This window comes from Salvia hispanica, chromosome 4 (genome assembly GCF_029641045.1).
Source record: "Salvia hispanica isolate PSC_SH4W2 chromosome 4, Shi_PSC_v1, whole genome shotgun sequence".
Taxonomy (NCBI): domain Eukaryota; kingdom Viridiplantae; phylum Streptophyta; class Magnoliopsida; order Lamiales; family Lamiaceae; genus Salvia; species Salvia hispanica.
Genome location: NC_142695.1, coordinates 40,672,659 through 40,690,027, shown reverse-complemented (window position 1 = coordinate 40,690,027; position 17,369 = coordinate 40,672,659). Strand labels below are relative to the sequence as shown.

Sequence of the window (17,369 nt, the reverse complement as noted above, 5' to 3'; positions counted from 1 at the left end):
CAATCTTTTATTTTAGGGACTTTTTTACATTTATCTAGGACAATAATCTAAATTTAATTAAACTTAATGAACTTTTTAATATTCCATTATTTAATTTAGCATAGCCTATAAAGATAATATCATCTTGTTATCCAATAATCTCAATAGGTTGTAGAGAATAATAAAAAGCTTAACATGATGATTGAAGATTAAAATCGAAATTTTTTTTAAGAATAATCCGAATTTTCAATTAATTATTTAAATTTATATTGAAAGATACGTTTCCCTGAATATTTATAATCATAAGATAAGTTAAATAATAAAATTAAAAGGTTCATTAAATTTAATTAAATATAAATTATTATCTAAGATAAAAGTAAAAGAATATCTTAAAATAAAAAATTGCACAAAGACCTAATAAAAGTTATAATCAAAGTATAAGGACCTACTAAAACGAAAAAATTGTACGAGGATGTGATGAAATTTATAAGAAAGGTATAAGGACCTATTAAAATGAAAAAATTGTACGAGGACCTAATGAACATTTTGATTAAAGTATAAGGACCTAAGAATGTGTTTTGCCTTTAATTTACAAGATACCATGTACATAGCAACATCAATATACGCGTGTACATAGCAACATCAATACATACCGTGCAAACAGTATACAATGTATATACCCACATTAATATAGTAGTGTACAAATGATATATACAACGAATACCAAATATTTATTTATATGAATTATGAAATATATTTATAATATAAGTATATGTAATGGTATAATGGAATTGCAATATATCTTACCAAATTTCGGTATGGTATACTGAAAAGACGGTACGTTATCAATATTGAAATTAGGCATACCCAAAATTTTGATAAAGTAAGGGTTTAGTTTTTACTCATACCAAATTTACAATATGATATATATGAATATGATATGGTAGTTTCAATACAATATATCATACTGATCCACCCCTAGTAGTAGACATCATTTGAGATGAAAAATATACAAATGGAGGCAACTACTCAAGTCTTAACCATCTCTCCTGCACGTTATAAGCCATAAAGAAAATGAGGGAGAAAAAGGGAAAACATGGCACCATATATATAGGTAAACAAATAAGCTTGATATAGTATTAGTAGTATATCACATGAGGTATCATATATGAATTCAGATCCTGACTATATTAAACTTAGGTGGTATTGAAGCACAATATGCAGTTTTCCACATAAAAGAAGATAAACAGTTGATCACTACTCATTCTCACCATATGTTATCAGTGTTTTTTCCTACATTCACTGGTAATCACATTGCAATACCACAGAATTGATGCAGTAAATAGTGTAATTCTTGCTTACAAACTAAAAAGGAATTCACAAGCCACTCAGTTCCATGCCCTCAATGGCAAACGAAACCAAAAGGTACCTAAAATGCAACAATTTAACGCAGAGCATGACCACACAAAGAGAATGCACCCTTGGTAAGTTGCATCCCACTGAATCCTAAGATGCAAATCCAGAAAGAGGGATCACCAGATCACACGGGTAATCGAACAACTCACAAGCATTTTAGTGCAGGAAGATGCTGATTGCGACAAGGGGAAATTTCATGGCATGGAATACAAATGACTAACAGAGCTCATGAACTGATACCTTCACTAGATCTTCTTGTCTACTAAGGGGTTGTTCGGTTGTGATGTTTGTTTGTGCCCAAAGGCCATGTTGTTTTCTTAAAAGCTCGACATGTGACAAAGTATCTTGACCCGTCTCCATCAAGATTATATTTTATCTCAAGATTATACATCTCACACCACCACTATAGTTGATATAATCCTAGATTAACCTCACTTTGGTTTATCCCATATTGTTGTACACTATTCTTTGGTCAGACAAATATAATGAACTAAATCCAGACACCATAAGTATAACACATCAATTCACCTAAACTGAAACAGAAAATGAGTAAAACTCAAGCAAGTCAATTTCTATAAATCCAGCTACACAACATAAAAAACCCATGGAGAGATTTTGATGTCTCATTTATCAACTGAATAATCAGATATCAAATTCAGAATTTCAAAGACTCGGCCTTTATCTATCTAAGCAACAATCTGAAATTCTGAATCATATGAAAATGGGTAGTCGAATAAATGGAAGAAAGAAGCATGCTAATTTGAATTAAGAATCTATGCCAGCTTCTTTAGGGGTTTTGGCGGTGATGGAAAGCGCGTGCAAACCAGATTGGAGCTCGTCGGAGAGGAGGTCGTAGACCATACGGTGTCGTTTGACTAGGTTTTGGTCCTGGAATTTGGCGGAGACGATTCGCACATTAAAATGCGTCTCTTGCGCGCCGCCTTCCATATGTCTGACGGCGGCGTGGCCGGCGTGCTGGTGGGAGACGTCCTCCACCTCCAGAACGGCGGCTTGCAGCGCCGTTTCGAGCTTCGTCTTGATCCGACTCGCCCTTGAAATCGCCACTCGCGACGCCATTTTACTGTCCAATACTTATTCAATTACTCAATTTTTATTTATACCAAATAAAATAGAATTGGGTTATTAGTTATACACATTGGGAATTTGGGATCAACCCAACTAGATTAAGTTATCAGACTATTTGAATGCAAGATCAATTGAGTTAATACGCCCTCCGTCTCGGGTAATTTGTCCCACTTTGACCGGACACGGATTTTAACAAATGTAATAAAAAGTGAGTTATAAAAGTTAGGGAATGTGGGTCCTACTTTTATATAGTACAATATTAGTTTTATACTCCCTCCGTCCCAAGATAAGTGACTTGTATTCCTTTTTAGGGTGTCCCACTATAAGTGACCTATTTCCATTTTTTAGCAAAAAGTCATCTCTCTTACTTTATTCTCCACCTACTTTATTCTCTCTTCTCTCCTCTACTTTTCTCTCTCTCATACTTTACTCTCTCCACTTTAACTTATTTAAATATCATTCCTTAAATCTCGTGCCCAAAAGAAGTAGGTCACTTATCTTGGGACGGAGGGAGTACATAAAATGTAAGTATGAATGAGTTAATGGTATATATAGTTCACTACCAAAAATGGTAAAAAGTGAAATAGACAAATTATATGGGACGAACCGAAATAAAAAATGTGACAAATTATTCGGGACGGAGGGAGTACTTATTTTTTTTATAGGAGTATAAATTTTCTAGCAATAGGGCTGAAAAGATTTTCGATAATAAACCCCACGTCCATTAACATATAATTTCTTTTATTTAATTTATTTTATAAAAATAGTTTATTTATAATTTTTTAATTCTTTTCTTCAAAAAGATTACTTCATTAATAATATTTTAATTACTTTATCTTTCTATTTATTTTTTATATTATTAAATGTGTATTAAAATTTATACAATTACAAAAGTGTTTAATTTTATAGGACGGATATAGTAGTATATTTTTGTTGATAATTTTATATGGAATGGTCATAAAATTGAGTACTCCCTCCGTCCGCTATAAGGAGTTCCATTTATGAGCGGCACGGGTTTTAAGAAATGTTAAGAAAAGTGGGAGGAAAAAAAAAATTAGTGGAATAAGGGTCCCACTTGAATATATTAGTTTTAAATGAAATGTGAGTGGAATGGGTTAGTGGAAGGTGAGACCCTATTATTATTTATGTTCAAAGTGAACCGGGACTCTTATTCGCGGACGGACTAAAATGAAAAAACGGGACTTTTATTCGCGGACAGAGGGAGTATTATCTTAACTCCGAAACTTATGGAGTAGTATATAACTCATAGAGCTACAATAATACTACCTTCGTCACGCATTAACTGTCACATTTACTTTTTTGCACCCGTTTTGTAAAATACTCCATCCGTCCCAGATTAAGATTCACTTTTTGCCATAAAAGTCCGTCACAGTTTAAGAGTCACATTTAAAATTTTCCATATTTGATATTACAATTTTACTCCATTGTTCATCAAAATTACATGAAAATGTCATTATCTACATTAAAATAAACCAAACAAAAATAAAAAACCAAATAGTCAAAAAGGGACCCACCTTCAACCAACTCACTTCATTTATTACACACTCCACCATCTCACTTCATTTAATACACACTTCAACTCTTTCTTAAAACCCAAGCCATAACAATAAGTGACTCCTAATCCGGGACGGAGGGAGTAATACTTAATAAATAGTTCAAGTCGAGAAATAGTAAAATAAGAGAGAGAATAAGATAGACAAGAATCTTTTTTACATTATTTTCTCTCTTACTTTACGAGTATTTCTCTACTTTAACTATTTATTATCATTTTTACAAAACGGGTACAGAAAAGTAAATGTGACAGTTAATGCGATACGGAGATAGTATATTTTTTCCTAAATAATTATAATTATTTATAAATACAAATATAAGTAAATAAAAAATAAAAATAATGAGCAATTTTCAAATAATAAATCAAAATATATGTTCACATATATTGGAGAAAAATGTAATAGTGGTAACTTTTAAAATTAAAATGTAAAAAGTAATGAAAAATAAATAGTTATATTGGAGAAAAATGTAATAGTGGTAACTTTTAAAATTAAAATGTAAAAAGTAATGAAAATTAAATAGTAATAAAACGAGTATAGGTCAAAATTAGTCCTGAATATATGTCCATTTTATCATTTTGGTCATAAACTTTATCTTTTGAATTATTTGGTCCTATACATTTCAAATCAGATCACAATTGGTCCTCCTTTAATACTTAACAGTCAACAATTTTAATCACAATTTTGACCAACTTAAGCAATTTTTAATCAGATTATCAACTCCTAATCATAATCTTAATTATTTCAAGGATATATCATTTAAAATACCAAAATAAGAGTATTAAAAAAGAAAATAAAGAGGAAGAAACGATTTAAAAACACTTGGACGTCTTACTTCACATCTTCCTCCTTTGACGGCGCCATTGTTGGGCGAGCGACGGGCGGCGGAACAAGAGCTAAGCTAGTTTATCGGTAGAAGGAAGAAACTCTAGATGGAGAAGGAGAACGGGAAGGGGAAGAGCGCCTGCCCTCCGAGAATCTCCTCCCTTCCTTCACCTACGGGAAGCTATCTTAGCCCTCGATCCTCTCCTCCTCACGCCAATTCCTCTCTCCCGCGCAATTCGATTTCACCATAAATTCCCTAAATTCTCACTGATTTCTCCTTCGCGATTATATCAGCTCATCTATTGCTAAATATCTGGATACCAATTCCAATTTCACTCTGACCTACGATTTTTTGAGAAATTCCTCCAATTTCACCGGATCTTCTTCCTCCTCTCTCTGCGCCACCGCCACCGTAGTCTCCGAGACCGCCTTCGCCGCCGCGCCGCTCAGAAAATATTGAGAACAAAAACGGCCGCTCGCTCGATTGGTCCCGCCGCTCGCCGCTCGCCCAACAATTGCGTCGTCGAAGGAGGAAGATGTGAAGTTTCGTTTTTTTTCAAAAGACGTCTCTGAGTGTTCTATATTGTTTCTTCCTCTTTATTTTCTTTTTTAATAATCTTATTTGGTTATTTTAAATGATATATCCTTAAAACAATTAAGATTATAATTAGGAGTTGGTAATCCCATTACAAATTGTTTACGTTAGTCAAAATTGTGATTAAAATTATTGACTGTTAAGTATTAACGGACTTATTAACGGAGGACCAATTGTGATCCGATTTGAAATGTACATGACCAAAAAATTCAAAAGATAAAGTTTAGGACCAAAATGATAAAGTTTACACTCCTTCTGCATTTTTTGTCATCACTTTTTTCTATTTTCGCCCGTCCCCCTTTTATTATCCACTTTTACTTTTTATCATTAACGAGAGTAGTAAATATTAAGAACTCCTCACATTTCACTCACATTTTATTATACAACTAATATATAAAAATGAGACTTAGTAACATTTTCAATTCACTTTCCTAGAATCCGTGCCCAATATAAAGTGGATAAAGAATAGGGGACAGATGGAATATCTCATTTCACACCAAATTTATGGGGATTGGGTTAATTTCATGCCAACACTATAAATTCAGTTGTGTTATGAGTTTCTTGCGCTATAAATTTCCAATGCTAAATAAATAAACTATAAAATTTTACTACTACTTCAAAAATAAATAGACAGTTTTTTCTTATAAATAATTCTTGAACACAAACACGCATATATGCCACTTATCCAAAATTTTCAATCTTAATGGTTTGACAACCTTCTCAATAATTTTTCTTAATATTTCTATTTGAAACTTCTACTCGGACACTAGATTGAAGATGGTGAGGGGTGGCTAACTTGTGATGAGCTTCATACTTGGATAGGAGGGTTGCAAAAATTTTATTGCAAATGTGTGAATCTCCATCACTAGTAATGGCCCTAGGAGTTCCAAATCAATTGAAGACATTCTTCATAAGAATTTTGGTTTCTATGTTTTCACCATTGGTTGGAAAAGCAATCACCTCTAACCATTTGGATACATAGTCCACATCAATAAAAATGTACGACTGTCCATTCGATTATAGAAAGGTCTCATAAAGACAATTCTCCAAACATCATACAACTCTACCTCATGATATTTTGCATGTGCATCTCATTTCTTTATGATATGTCTTTCCACAAAATATTTTTGCATTCTTAAAAATCGAAGGCCAATAGAATATTTAAACTCTGCACATAAAAAGAGGGTGACTCTAAGAATGAGTAGAATGGTGTAACCACAATTTAGAGGAGTTGCAAGACACTAGGGTCTAGGGAAATAGATCCCTGGGAAGGTAGGAGGAAATTCTCATGTTCGGTGTACTTGACCACACAATCGGCCAGGGGCGGATCTACTAAGAGCTTAGGAGGGGCATTTGTCCTACCTCATATTTTCTACTTCATATACATATTGTCTATTATAAAATTTATTTTTTTTAGTTTTTCACCAAATACCCTGCTTTAAATACTTAAATTTTTTTCTTAGATAAATTTGCCCCTCTTTACAAATTCTTAGCTCCACCCCTGCAATCGGCCATAGGTTGAGTTTCTAGCCGTTGTCGAATAGTGTTTCTAGGACAACAGTACCCATGGAACCGAAGATCGATGATGAAGTATCCTCCCATGGATGAGTAAAGATCACATACAAATGGATTGCAATAGGCGTCTCAATAGATTCCAAAGAGGAAACATTTGAGAAATCGACTTTCTCACTGGAATGGGAGGAATTAGCTCCAAGTTGACAACTATGTTTCTCGATGGAGAGAAATTTAAGAGAAAGCAACAGATTAAGATTTTGAGAAATGAGAGAAGACAAAGGAATGGAGGCGAGGAATTAAGGTCATGCTCATGCTCAGAAAATCCAAACGTGTAATCCAGCTCGGTGAGAGAGTGAGAGTGAGGGTGCGGTAGCTCAATGTTTTATTCAGAGTGTCAGTCTCTACATGGAAGCATAGTTCCTTGGATGGGAATTAGGGTCATGCAGTTAGTTTTTCAGCATTTGTGTAAATGTTGTTATTATAACATCGCAAAGTAATAATCTTTAATTTAAAGTATTGTACTACTAGTTTTTTTATTAATATTATTCCAATATTGATATGTGTCTTTGCAATTTTCGACAGAGATTCTTATCATGGAACGGATTGAATTAGCAAAAAGAAACTTTTTTGCCGTATAGAGAGAGAGGATTATGTATTTGTATTTTCAAATTGAATTTTTCTTTTTAAGTAAAAATATTGTATTGTCAAATCATTGGTAAGTGGCATATATGCGTCTACCATATTCTACTCCAAGCAATCCGCTCACCTACACTCTATGTACACTCAATTGTTATTCTATACTAGTAGTATTATTGATTTTGATGGTCGTATAATCGCATGGCTAACCTTTTCAGTTTGGAAGAGTAAAAACGGTGGAAATCGAATCCAACATTTTCTCTGTTACTACTCCGTATTAGAGAAAATTGAATTACGAAGAGATAATCTGAAATCATAGCCTCTGTTTTACAATTGTATTAATGTGAAATATGTAGTTATGAAATTTGACTTTTAAGAATCGTAATAGTAATGTGGTACTAATTATTAATTAGCGTGTTCATTTATTTTTAGAGTAAGTAGTTTTATTTAATTTCATTTGCCATTAGTATTATTATCCACACGTTCTCTCAAACAATATTTTTCTTGCACATTTCTCTACTGAATCTTCTCTCTCTCTCTCTCTCTCTCTAAGATCATGTCTACGGCGGAAAATTTGGGCGGCGCAGCCTCTCACCAGTACTACTGCTACCAATGCGAGCGCCACGTCACCATCACTCCTCCATCCTCCCCCACCGACGAACTCGCTTGCCCCATTTGTCACGGCAGTTTCCTTGAAGAATCCGACACCGCTCCTCCCTCAAACCCTACCCCCGAATCCGATCCCTTCCTCAACGCCGCCTTCCCCAATTTCGGCGGCCTCCCCCTCATCTTCTCCTCTTCCTCCGCCGCTCCCGCCTCCTTCACTGTCTCCTCTGCTGGCGGCGGCCTTGATGATCTCTCCTCTCTCTTTGGCTCGCGATCCCCCAACGATTTCAATCCCTTCGCTTTCCTCAATAATTACGTCAATAACCTGCAGGCGAGGGGGGCGAATATTCAGCTTGTTTTCGAGTCCCCTGGAGGCGCTGGGATTGGCGGCGGCGGCGCCAATTTAGGCGATTACTTTATCGGCCCTGGTTTGGAGCAATTGATTCAGCAGCTTGCAGAGAATGATCCCAATCGTTACGGGACGCCGCCTGCTTCGAAGAATGCGGTTGAGGGTTTACCCGATATTCATATCACTGCGGAGATGTTAGAGTCAGATTCATCTCAATGTGCGGTGTGCAAAGATACCTTTGAGTTGAATGAGGAGGCGAAGCAGATGCCTTGCAAGCATATTTACCATAAAGACTGTATTCTGCCTTGGCTTGAGTTGCATAATTCTTGCCCGGTTTGTCGCTACGAGTTGCCCACTGATGATCAAGATTATGAGAATCGGAAGAAGGATAACAGTAATGGGAACAACAGCGGTAGTAGTTTGGGATTTGGGGCAGCTGGTGGAGCTCAAGATGATAGTAATAACAGTCAACAGACTCCAAGGACTTTGGAAAGGAGGTTTAGGATATCCTTGCCATCGCTTTTCAGAGGTTTTACCACATCAGCTGAGACGAGCGGTAGTGGGGGTAATGAAGGAGGAAATAACAGCAACAATAACAATACTACTGGATCATCTAATAGGGGCTCAGGAGCAGGAGCGGATCAGGCTAGAGAGGAGGACCTCGACTGAAGTATGTTGGTGCTACTTTCTTACCTTCCTTTTGTTGTGTTGATTGATTTGCTACCCTTATTGTGCCTTACTGTTTCAATGTAGTAGTAGTAGTGAAGGAGGCACTTTTTATTAATATGAACAATGTAGTTGCTTAAGAGACTAAAGTTGAAAGGGTTACCATCAATTTTGATATTATGCTGTGGCTTCCATGTACTCCTATTTCTTATTGTCTTGCTCTACTTGGTGAATCCAACTTGCTAAATTAGTACTGATTTCATGATGATTGCATACTTTCTTTACTTTTTTGTTCAACCTTATTATGTTTATGGTTTGATCTGTCAATGGGTGATGTGATAAATTAGTTATTAAGACCAAAAAAGGGAACAAAACCAACTCCCTGGTATTTTACATACATTTGAATTCATTGTAGCCTCAGCCTGGCTAATCTAGTAAAAAAACACCTCCATTGTATTTTCATCAACAATCTTTTGCATCTATTGATACCAAGTCTGGTGGTTATAGCAGAGATCGTTTTGGTATGGTCGACCAACTCAATCATACGAATTAGCTTTTTTTTTTTAATTTTAGATGTGTGCTGCATATACTTAAACCTTGTGAAGCTTTGTATTGAATGAACACATTAATCCATTCTTAACTCATGTTCTTGTGAAATCTTGCATATTATGTCTGTATGCTACTACTTCCTTCTTTTGGTATCCACACATATCTGTCTGTATCTGGGGATGGTACTCGGAAGGAAATAGTTGTGAATCTGGGTGCTTGAGTTTCTGTATGTACCTTCGTAAGGCATATGTCAATCAAAGTTACAGTTTTGAGCACCATTTAACACCCATACCATAAACTGTAGTAGACAATTAACTGCTGTCAGGGAATGTAATGACAACATCCAATAAATGAACATTAGTTATATCCCACCAACAAATCTACCATATGTATGGACTGGGTGATTTTGCACTTAGCCTTACTCAGCAGTAAATGGGAGAAGAAATTGTATGTGATGTTCAAGCCAACAGAAATATATGGATATGTCTATAAGAAATTAATTTTCAGTGTTGGGTTTCATTAAACTATATATTCCTCGCGATCTTGAACACACCTCTTATGTAGAGAGCCGTGGTCTAATTCTCATCTTTACTTCATATGTCGCTGCTCATTCTGTCTGAGTTTCCACAGTGCCATATGCTGGAGATTATGTTGCACTGAGTGCTACTTGACTACTGAACATTATGATGGATACGTGATTTCTGAATCTCTTACAACTTTCTCAGAAGATTGCGTCTGCAGTTGGTGTTTTTGGGTGGGGGTGTAGAATTTATGGTTTTTCTGCACCCCGACAAATTTTGTCTTGTGAACATGTGATGTGAGAATTTGAGTTTTTGATGCATTGGGTGTTTGCTGTTATTGAACTTTGTGGTGGGTTAAATTTAGTGATAACTAGGAACGTCAATTAACTAGAAAACTAGACTCTGTGAAACCTGAAAAATTATGTTTATGGCTTGGCCAACATATATCTATTCTTGCCTTCCTATAAAAATAAGAAATCAGTTGCCGGTGTAGTTTTGGGTGTAGGTTATGCGTCTAGTGATAACAGATTGAGCAAAGGATGTTCATGATTGGATTTTGTACTGTTTTGAGCTGATCGGATTTCATTATTTTCTTGTAATTCAGGAATGCAGCTAAGATATGAAGCAAGTTGAGCACAAACAATCTTTGTATACACAGAAATGTACCGATGACGCATTTTTACTGGTTCTCTCATCAATAAATTAGACATGGTTCTAATTTCAAATTTTTAGACAGTTCGAAATGACATATGGCTGTGTGCGTTGAGTGAATCTATTTTATCATTTGGGTACATTTAAATTGATAGACCCTCAGCAGAAATTTCTGTAAAATATAATGTCTCCAGTGTGGCAGATTTCAAGTATGCACATATCCTTATCTCTTAGTTGAAAAGCATGTATAATATGCATATGATTAGCCATCTGTATTTGGAAGTTGTGATATTGCTTCAACGTGACATTTTATCTCTCGATGGGTAAGTTTTGGTGTAGTAAGCTGTAAGCACAGTAAGACAAATCTCAACCATAAGGAACTACTTAGTTACTACGTAGATTCAGCTTACAGAAACGAGGTATCAGTGCAACAAGAATTCTGGATCTCTGAACGTTACAAAAAGAAAATTCCGAATCCAAAATGGTCCTATGCATATGCTCTGCAACGTAGAAGTGATCACCATCTATTGTTTGGCGGTTTGACCTTGTATATCCTAACTATCCAGTTCGACGTTGTAAATGCCTCTTCCAAGTGTTCCAGCTTTATGTCTTTGTTTCCGATTTCAACACCCCGAGCCCTGTCATACCTGTCACCAACAATAACCTTGCAAATGTCAATGACGGAATAATCACATGTATATATGGTGTATCATCTTCAGAATTGCTAGTGTCAGTCTCAACTCAAGTGTAGTTAGATAACAAATACAAATGCTTGACTCACCCAGGAGGCTTCCCATATTCTGTTGTCAGCTCACCAAATCGATAGTAGCAAAGCTTGTACCTAAGCAACAAGTCAAAACAATTAACGGAAAATGTTGTGGCTGAGGCATGAGATGCGAATAACAGTTCTATACAGCAGCTTTACATTAGTTGAATCCAAGATAGCAATTTACATAGGTAGAATACTATTTACCCAAGTACTAATCCTAATCCTACAACTGAGTGATCCTATATATTTGTACTTCAATCCAATAAATTTCATCACTTTATAACAGTAAGATTGACAACCAAGCTGTAACATTTTCAGTGAACAGACATAATTTCGAGAGAAAAAACTAAAAAAGAAACAAAAAGAGGTCTTTTCATGGTCAATTTCCAATAGTAATTTCGATGCTTATACCAACACTAAAGACGTAAGTAACAGCAAGACAGACAATGAAACTGCAGAAAATATGGTCACATTTCATCATATAACTCGGACAGGAAAATCAACTTACATTAGACAATTCAACATCTTTGGAGCTCCACCTTTGTCAACACGATACTCTCCATTAACAAGGTAATCAGGCTCCTTAATTACAGGAAATACTCCACCACCAATTCTCACCATCCACAAAAATCTGAGACAAATTAGGTTGTATCAGTTGGCCAGGAATTCTGATACTATCAGAAGTAGCAATCAGCAAAAGAATATGAACTTGAAAGCAAATTCTAAACATCTCCTATCACACATGAACAAATTGGACAGAGTCACTGAAGACTCGTTCAATAAAGGACAGAAACAAAAAGTAATATTAGTCTGGTGATGAAAACATGCTTGCTGGCAGAAGATAGAAAAACTAGATGACTTCAATGGTAGAGTTCTTACTTGTTAATATCATCTGAAGAATAGCCAGTTACACCCCCGAAAACAACTAAAACATAATCAACGTCAAGTGATTTTATAATCTCGTATGCTTCATCTTCATAAGATGACATAGCACGTCCAACGGTAGCAATGTGTGTGTTATTCCAAGTGTTGTTATCAACAATCACAGTTCTGTTCCCCATGGCTGTAATCTGGTAACCATAATCCCACCAAGACATCACCTTGGCATCTGGAGGTGTATTCTGTCGTAGCCAAAAGTATGCTTCACGGTAGTCATCAAATATCACCCTTTGGCCATGGGCACCTCTGGCGGCCAAGACAATTGATGGGGAAGAGTATGCCTCTGATGTAACCCACGTACAATGGATAACATATCTGCTTAGCAAGTACAATGCTCCAAGAAGCAAGGCAATAGCACCATTTCTTCCAAAAGGCATAGATTGGTCTAGGGAACCCTGTTTGAAAAAAGAAAACAACAAGGTAAGCATACCTTGTAACCTATCTCAAGGATTTAAGATTCAAGCAAACTTAAATCCCAAAATCACAAAACAAAAACAAATAAAATACTGTAAATTAAAATAAAAAAATTGAGTGGTATTTGATAAAAGGCAGTTGCTTTTTTCAGTCAGCTCTTAGGTTTTACAGGTTGAGAAAGGGAAATAGTCTGAATCCTATAAATATACTCCGTACTAATTATTCAAAACAAACTAAAGAGATGAAAATTACATACATTCCACATGAACTTTACCTAACAATGTATGCTTGGTTTCATTTCTAAAATCGGCCTACCTACTTTAAGTTGCAGCAAGTTATGTAATGTAAGTTGAAGTGTCCAACGTGTCAATACAATAATCGAACCCACCAAATAATAATAATAATAATAATAATAATAGGTGCATATTTGAAAGATTTCACCATGAAACAGATACAACAATCATAAAACTGTGTACTCTACACAATGGGACACAGATAGGAAATTTAAAATGTAATGAAACATGATATGGATGATGGAAAGTAAGCATTGGATGCCCACCTTAGATGAAGCTTTGGTGTTACTTGCTCCCTTACTAGAGCCTGCAGGAGCAGGCTTGCTCTTTGACCTCGCCAGCTGAGTTAGATTTTTTACAGTAGCTGAGACCGCAATAGCACTAATAAGGCATACTGCAGGTGTTGCCACAAGGATCAACCGCACCATGACTCCAGCAAAGTACATACTAGTGAGACCATACATCACTATGAATATCGTGGCATCCGACAAACGTTTGAAGCAGAAATACAGACCAGCTGGGAAGAGGAACAACAATATATGAAAATCAAACATGAACGAGGACCAAGCTGTTGGCTGATGCTCAGAGACAGACGCAATTATTGGAATGTGATCCTTTGCATAGGTGGGATCCAGGAGAGAATAAAATCGACCAGTCCATGGAGATATATACCCAGAAGCAGTGCCAACTCCCAGAGCTACTGCACCCAAACCTACTGCACTAGTCACTGTGAACCTCAGGAATGTGTGGAATTTCTTTGGGTCATCTAGCAGGTATTTGACCCAATCCAAGAAATTAAAAACCTGCACAAGGTAGCTTGAGGTTAGTATAGCCTTTATGATAACAACATAAAACCTTGAAATAGTTTCTCTTGAATACTGATGAGAAGGAAGAAACTGCAACACAACATGTTAAAGGTAGCTTTTAGAACAGGAAGCAACAATTTCCACCAGCTTAAATGCTTTCACACTAGAGATTGAACACAGCTGCCCAAATAATCAATCACCTTATTCTTCTATCCAACTTAGGAAAAATCCTTAAACATAAAGGACAGCAAGCAAAAGAAAGAATTTGACTAGGATTAGTTTCCAAGTGGACTATGGTCTCCATCTTCCCAATGAGGGCAATATATCCTAAAAATTCCATTTGATCAGCCTCAGCCCTCAGTTCCAGGTATATTAGCAAAAACATATGATTCATATTAAGTGGTTACTTTAGCGGAGAAAAGAAGCAATCAACATCGACTGCATCGTACCAGGGTCTAACTACTTTTCAGTTCGAACCAACAAAGCAATCCTTTTCACATTTAGGTGGTAAAATGAGAACATTTGATAAATTCCTGAGTCCCCTACTCCCCTTTACGTGAACCTATAAGCTTATACGCAGCAGTTGCTGTCCAAGTTACACAATTGCACTTAGAATCTTAAAAGACACACCTGAATCAAGAAAAACACCCCCATTGCTGCCATGTGTTCTCCAGACTGAACATGTTGAAAGCCCACAAAACGGATCTGCATAGCTAGTAACATTCCCAGCACATACATGCAATTATAAGCTACGTATAATCTCATTGAGTATCTTCCAGTAATCAATAAAACCAACACATATAGTGGGATCAGATTAATAATGAACACATAACCACCCCACGCCGAAACCATGTAGAAGTACCCAAAAGCTGAGGCCAGGGCCCAAGCAAGTGAGCCTGTATTCACTGCCTTAACAAACAGATAGAATGTAAGTAGCAAGGCAAATATAGCAACACCCTCGTTATCATACGATCCAGCCACCGACCTCGAGATGTAACCAGGGCATATGGCAATTAATACAGCTGCTACAAGTCCAGCTCCAGAATCCCATAATTCTTTCCCAAAGAAGTAAGCTACAATAGTGGTGTTGGCAGCAAAAAATGGTGCAGTGAGCACACAAACTTCACGAATGTGAACAGCAAACCTGCACAGAATGGAGATAATCTTCAGATCTCTAAATCACTACATCTCTAGGTGCTGGAGAGTATGAAATATGCACAAATCCTCAAGCAATAGCAGATCAATAAGACCAGTTTGTGGTATTCCTATTAAGTATGAGCCATAGTGTCTTCCCATAAACCACAAAATCTCAATTATACATTCTAAATCAGAAGAATAAAGGTTAGAGCATTAAATCAAGATAAACCTTATCAGCTCATCCTTAACTGGATCTCCTTTTCACTAACAAGGTATGCCTATTTCCAGTGTACAAAATTGCATAACGCGTGTGTAATTGCTAAGGTGACATAGCATTTCTTTTTCCAAAAAAAAAGCAACAACTCTCATCTTTCCCAAAAAGTTTTTGAGCTTGAGACCCAGAACATAACGTCAGAAAAAATGTGGCCATGTTCGGAACAAGGGAAGAATTTTGTTAAGAAAAGGAGACAAGTCCCTATCAATAACAAATGGAACATATTCAAACCCTTTTCCTGGACGGTAAAAACTATACTACTATGTTAGCATCCAGGAGGACCCCATTTTGTAAGTTAAAAAGAAAAACCTTTAACAGATTCCTAGCATCCACGCATCAAGAAGTCAGCTAAGCATATATTCACAAACCGAACATACAAAAAAGATACACAATGCTTGTACTTTCCTAAAGGTGTCTGACAAGAAAAGTACCGGAGAAACCGAAGAGTCCAGTAAATGAAGGCAGCAGTGACCATGAGACCGGGATAGAGAGTCCCGCCAACAATCCTCCCAAGCGGATACCAGCTCTCGTAATCGAACCAGTTCCAGAACTCATAGAAGCCGTTCTGAGTCAAGAACTGAGTGACTCGGTAATTGAAATAGGGGTCAAACTCGTGGATCATGCTCTCGTAGCGCAAGATGCTAAATAGACGAGTGATGAACGCCAAGAGGTAAACCAGGAAGAGGACTGAGACGCGGATCAGGAGCTCCTGCTGCTTCGTCTTCAGCTTCAGAGATTTGAGCACCGAGCTCAATCCCGGAGACGCCGGCAGATCCGCAGCGGATTTCTCCATTTTCGCTGCGACCATTGGACGAATTTGATGGATCGGATCAAAATTGGAAATTGAGATTTGGGGTTTTGGAGAAAATTGATTAGCTGAGGAGATCCATGTTCAAAGGAAGAAGATTCAGTGATTAAACCCTACTCCATTTCAACCAATTCAGCAAGGACTTATTTGTACTTTCCAATCTTCAATTTTTTTTTTCTTATCTTTAGCAGCAGCAGTAGTATTTTTTTTCTATATTTTTGGGTCTATATTTGTTTGAAGTTGGGTGTTATATTGCTAACTCATAATTTAATTGTTAACTATAACTAAATAATAGCGTCATTAGATATTTAAATTAAGGGCTTAGATCATTAATCCCTAAATGTCAATACGATCAATGAAAAACGTCAATAAGGCCATAGGATTAATTCCAAAAAATATCAATTGGGGTATTAATGTTAATTAACTACATGTTTAGTTATAACTAACTTTTAAAATAAATCCCAAAACTTTAAATTCATATAACATATATCAAATTAAAGATAATTTCATAAGGATTCCAACGATATCATACATGCATATGTTCCAACGTCAAAATTTGAAAAAAAATTCGAAATTTTTTAATTTTTTCGTACAAGCAGAAACGTCAACATACTATATAAAATATGTCAATAATACATGTAGAATGTCAATATAAGCAATGGGTTAAGAGCATCCACTATAGAGGAGCCACGGCCGGGCCACGCCAGAGCCGCAAGCCGCGGCTCCCTATAGTGACGGGGATGGGCAGCCGCGCCGGGGGGAGGGGGGGGTTGCCCACGAGAGCGCCACGATCGTGGCCCGGCCGCGGCTCTTGGGCGGGAGCCGTGGCTCTCCTATTGCAGCGGCCACGGGCCGCGGCTCTCCATATTTTCTGATTTTTTTTTAAATTCTATAAGTATACACATTTTTAACCTCATTCCTACACAAATTCTATAAATATACCCATTTTTAATTAAAATATACA

General features: G+C 36.5%; 3 protein-coding genes across 3 annotated transcripts; 1 reads left to right on the top strand and 2 right to left on the bottom strand.

Annotated features, from left to right (window-relative positions):
• Positions 1-1,989: 1,989 nt before the first annotated feature.
• Positions 1,990-2,512, bottom strand: LOC125196327 (BolA-like family protein). The gene has a single exon (XM_048094798.2). It carries the CDS (start codon positions 2,470-2,472, stop codon positions 2,161-2,163), a length of 312 nt encoding a protein of 103 aa, XP_047950755.1. The 5' UTR covers positions 2,473-2,512; the 3' UTR covers positions 1,990-2,160.
• Positions 2,513-8,112: 5,600 nt separating this feature from the next.
• LOC125196229 (E3 ubiquitin-protein ligase RING1-like) lies at positions 8,113-11,198 on the top strand. The gene is made up of 2 exons (XM_048094654.2): positions 8,113-9,248; positions 10,919-11,198. Exon 1 carries the CDS (start codon positions 8,180-8,182, stop codon positions 9,245-9,247), a length of 1,068 nt encoding a protein of 355 aa, XP_047950611.1. The 5' UTR covers positions 8,113-8,179; the 3' UTR covers position 9,248; positions 10,919-11,198.
• A 133-nt stretch (positions 11,199-11,331) lies between these two features.
• Positions 11,332-16,527, bottom strand: STT3B (staurosporin and temperature sensitive 3-like b). Its single transcript, XM_048094653.2, has 7 exons — positions 16,029-16,527; positions 14,817-15,330; positions 13,647-14,183; positions 12,614-13,068; positions 12,243-12,365; positions 11,747-11,806; positions 11,332-11,612 (listed from the first exon to the last, which is right to left on the bottom strand). Exons 1-7 carry the CDS (start codon positions 16,403-16,405, stop codon positions 11,483-11,485), a joined length of 2,196 nt encoding a protein of 731 aa, XP_047950610.1. The 5' UTR covers positions 16,406-16,527; the 3' UTR covers positions 11,332-11,482.
• Between the last annotated feature and the right edge of the window lie 842 nt (positions 16,528-17,369).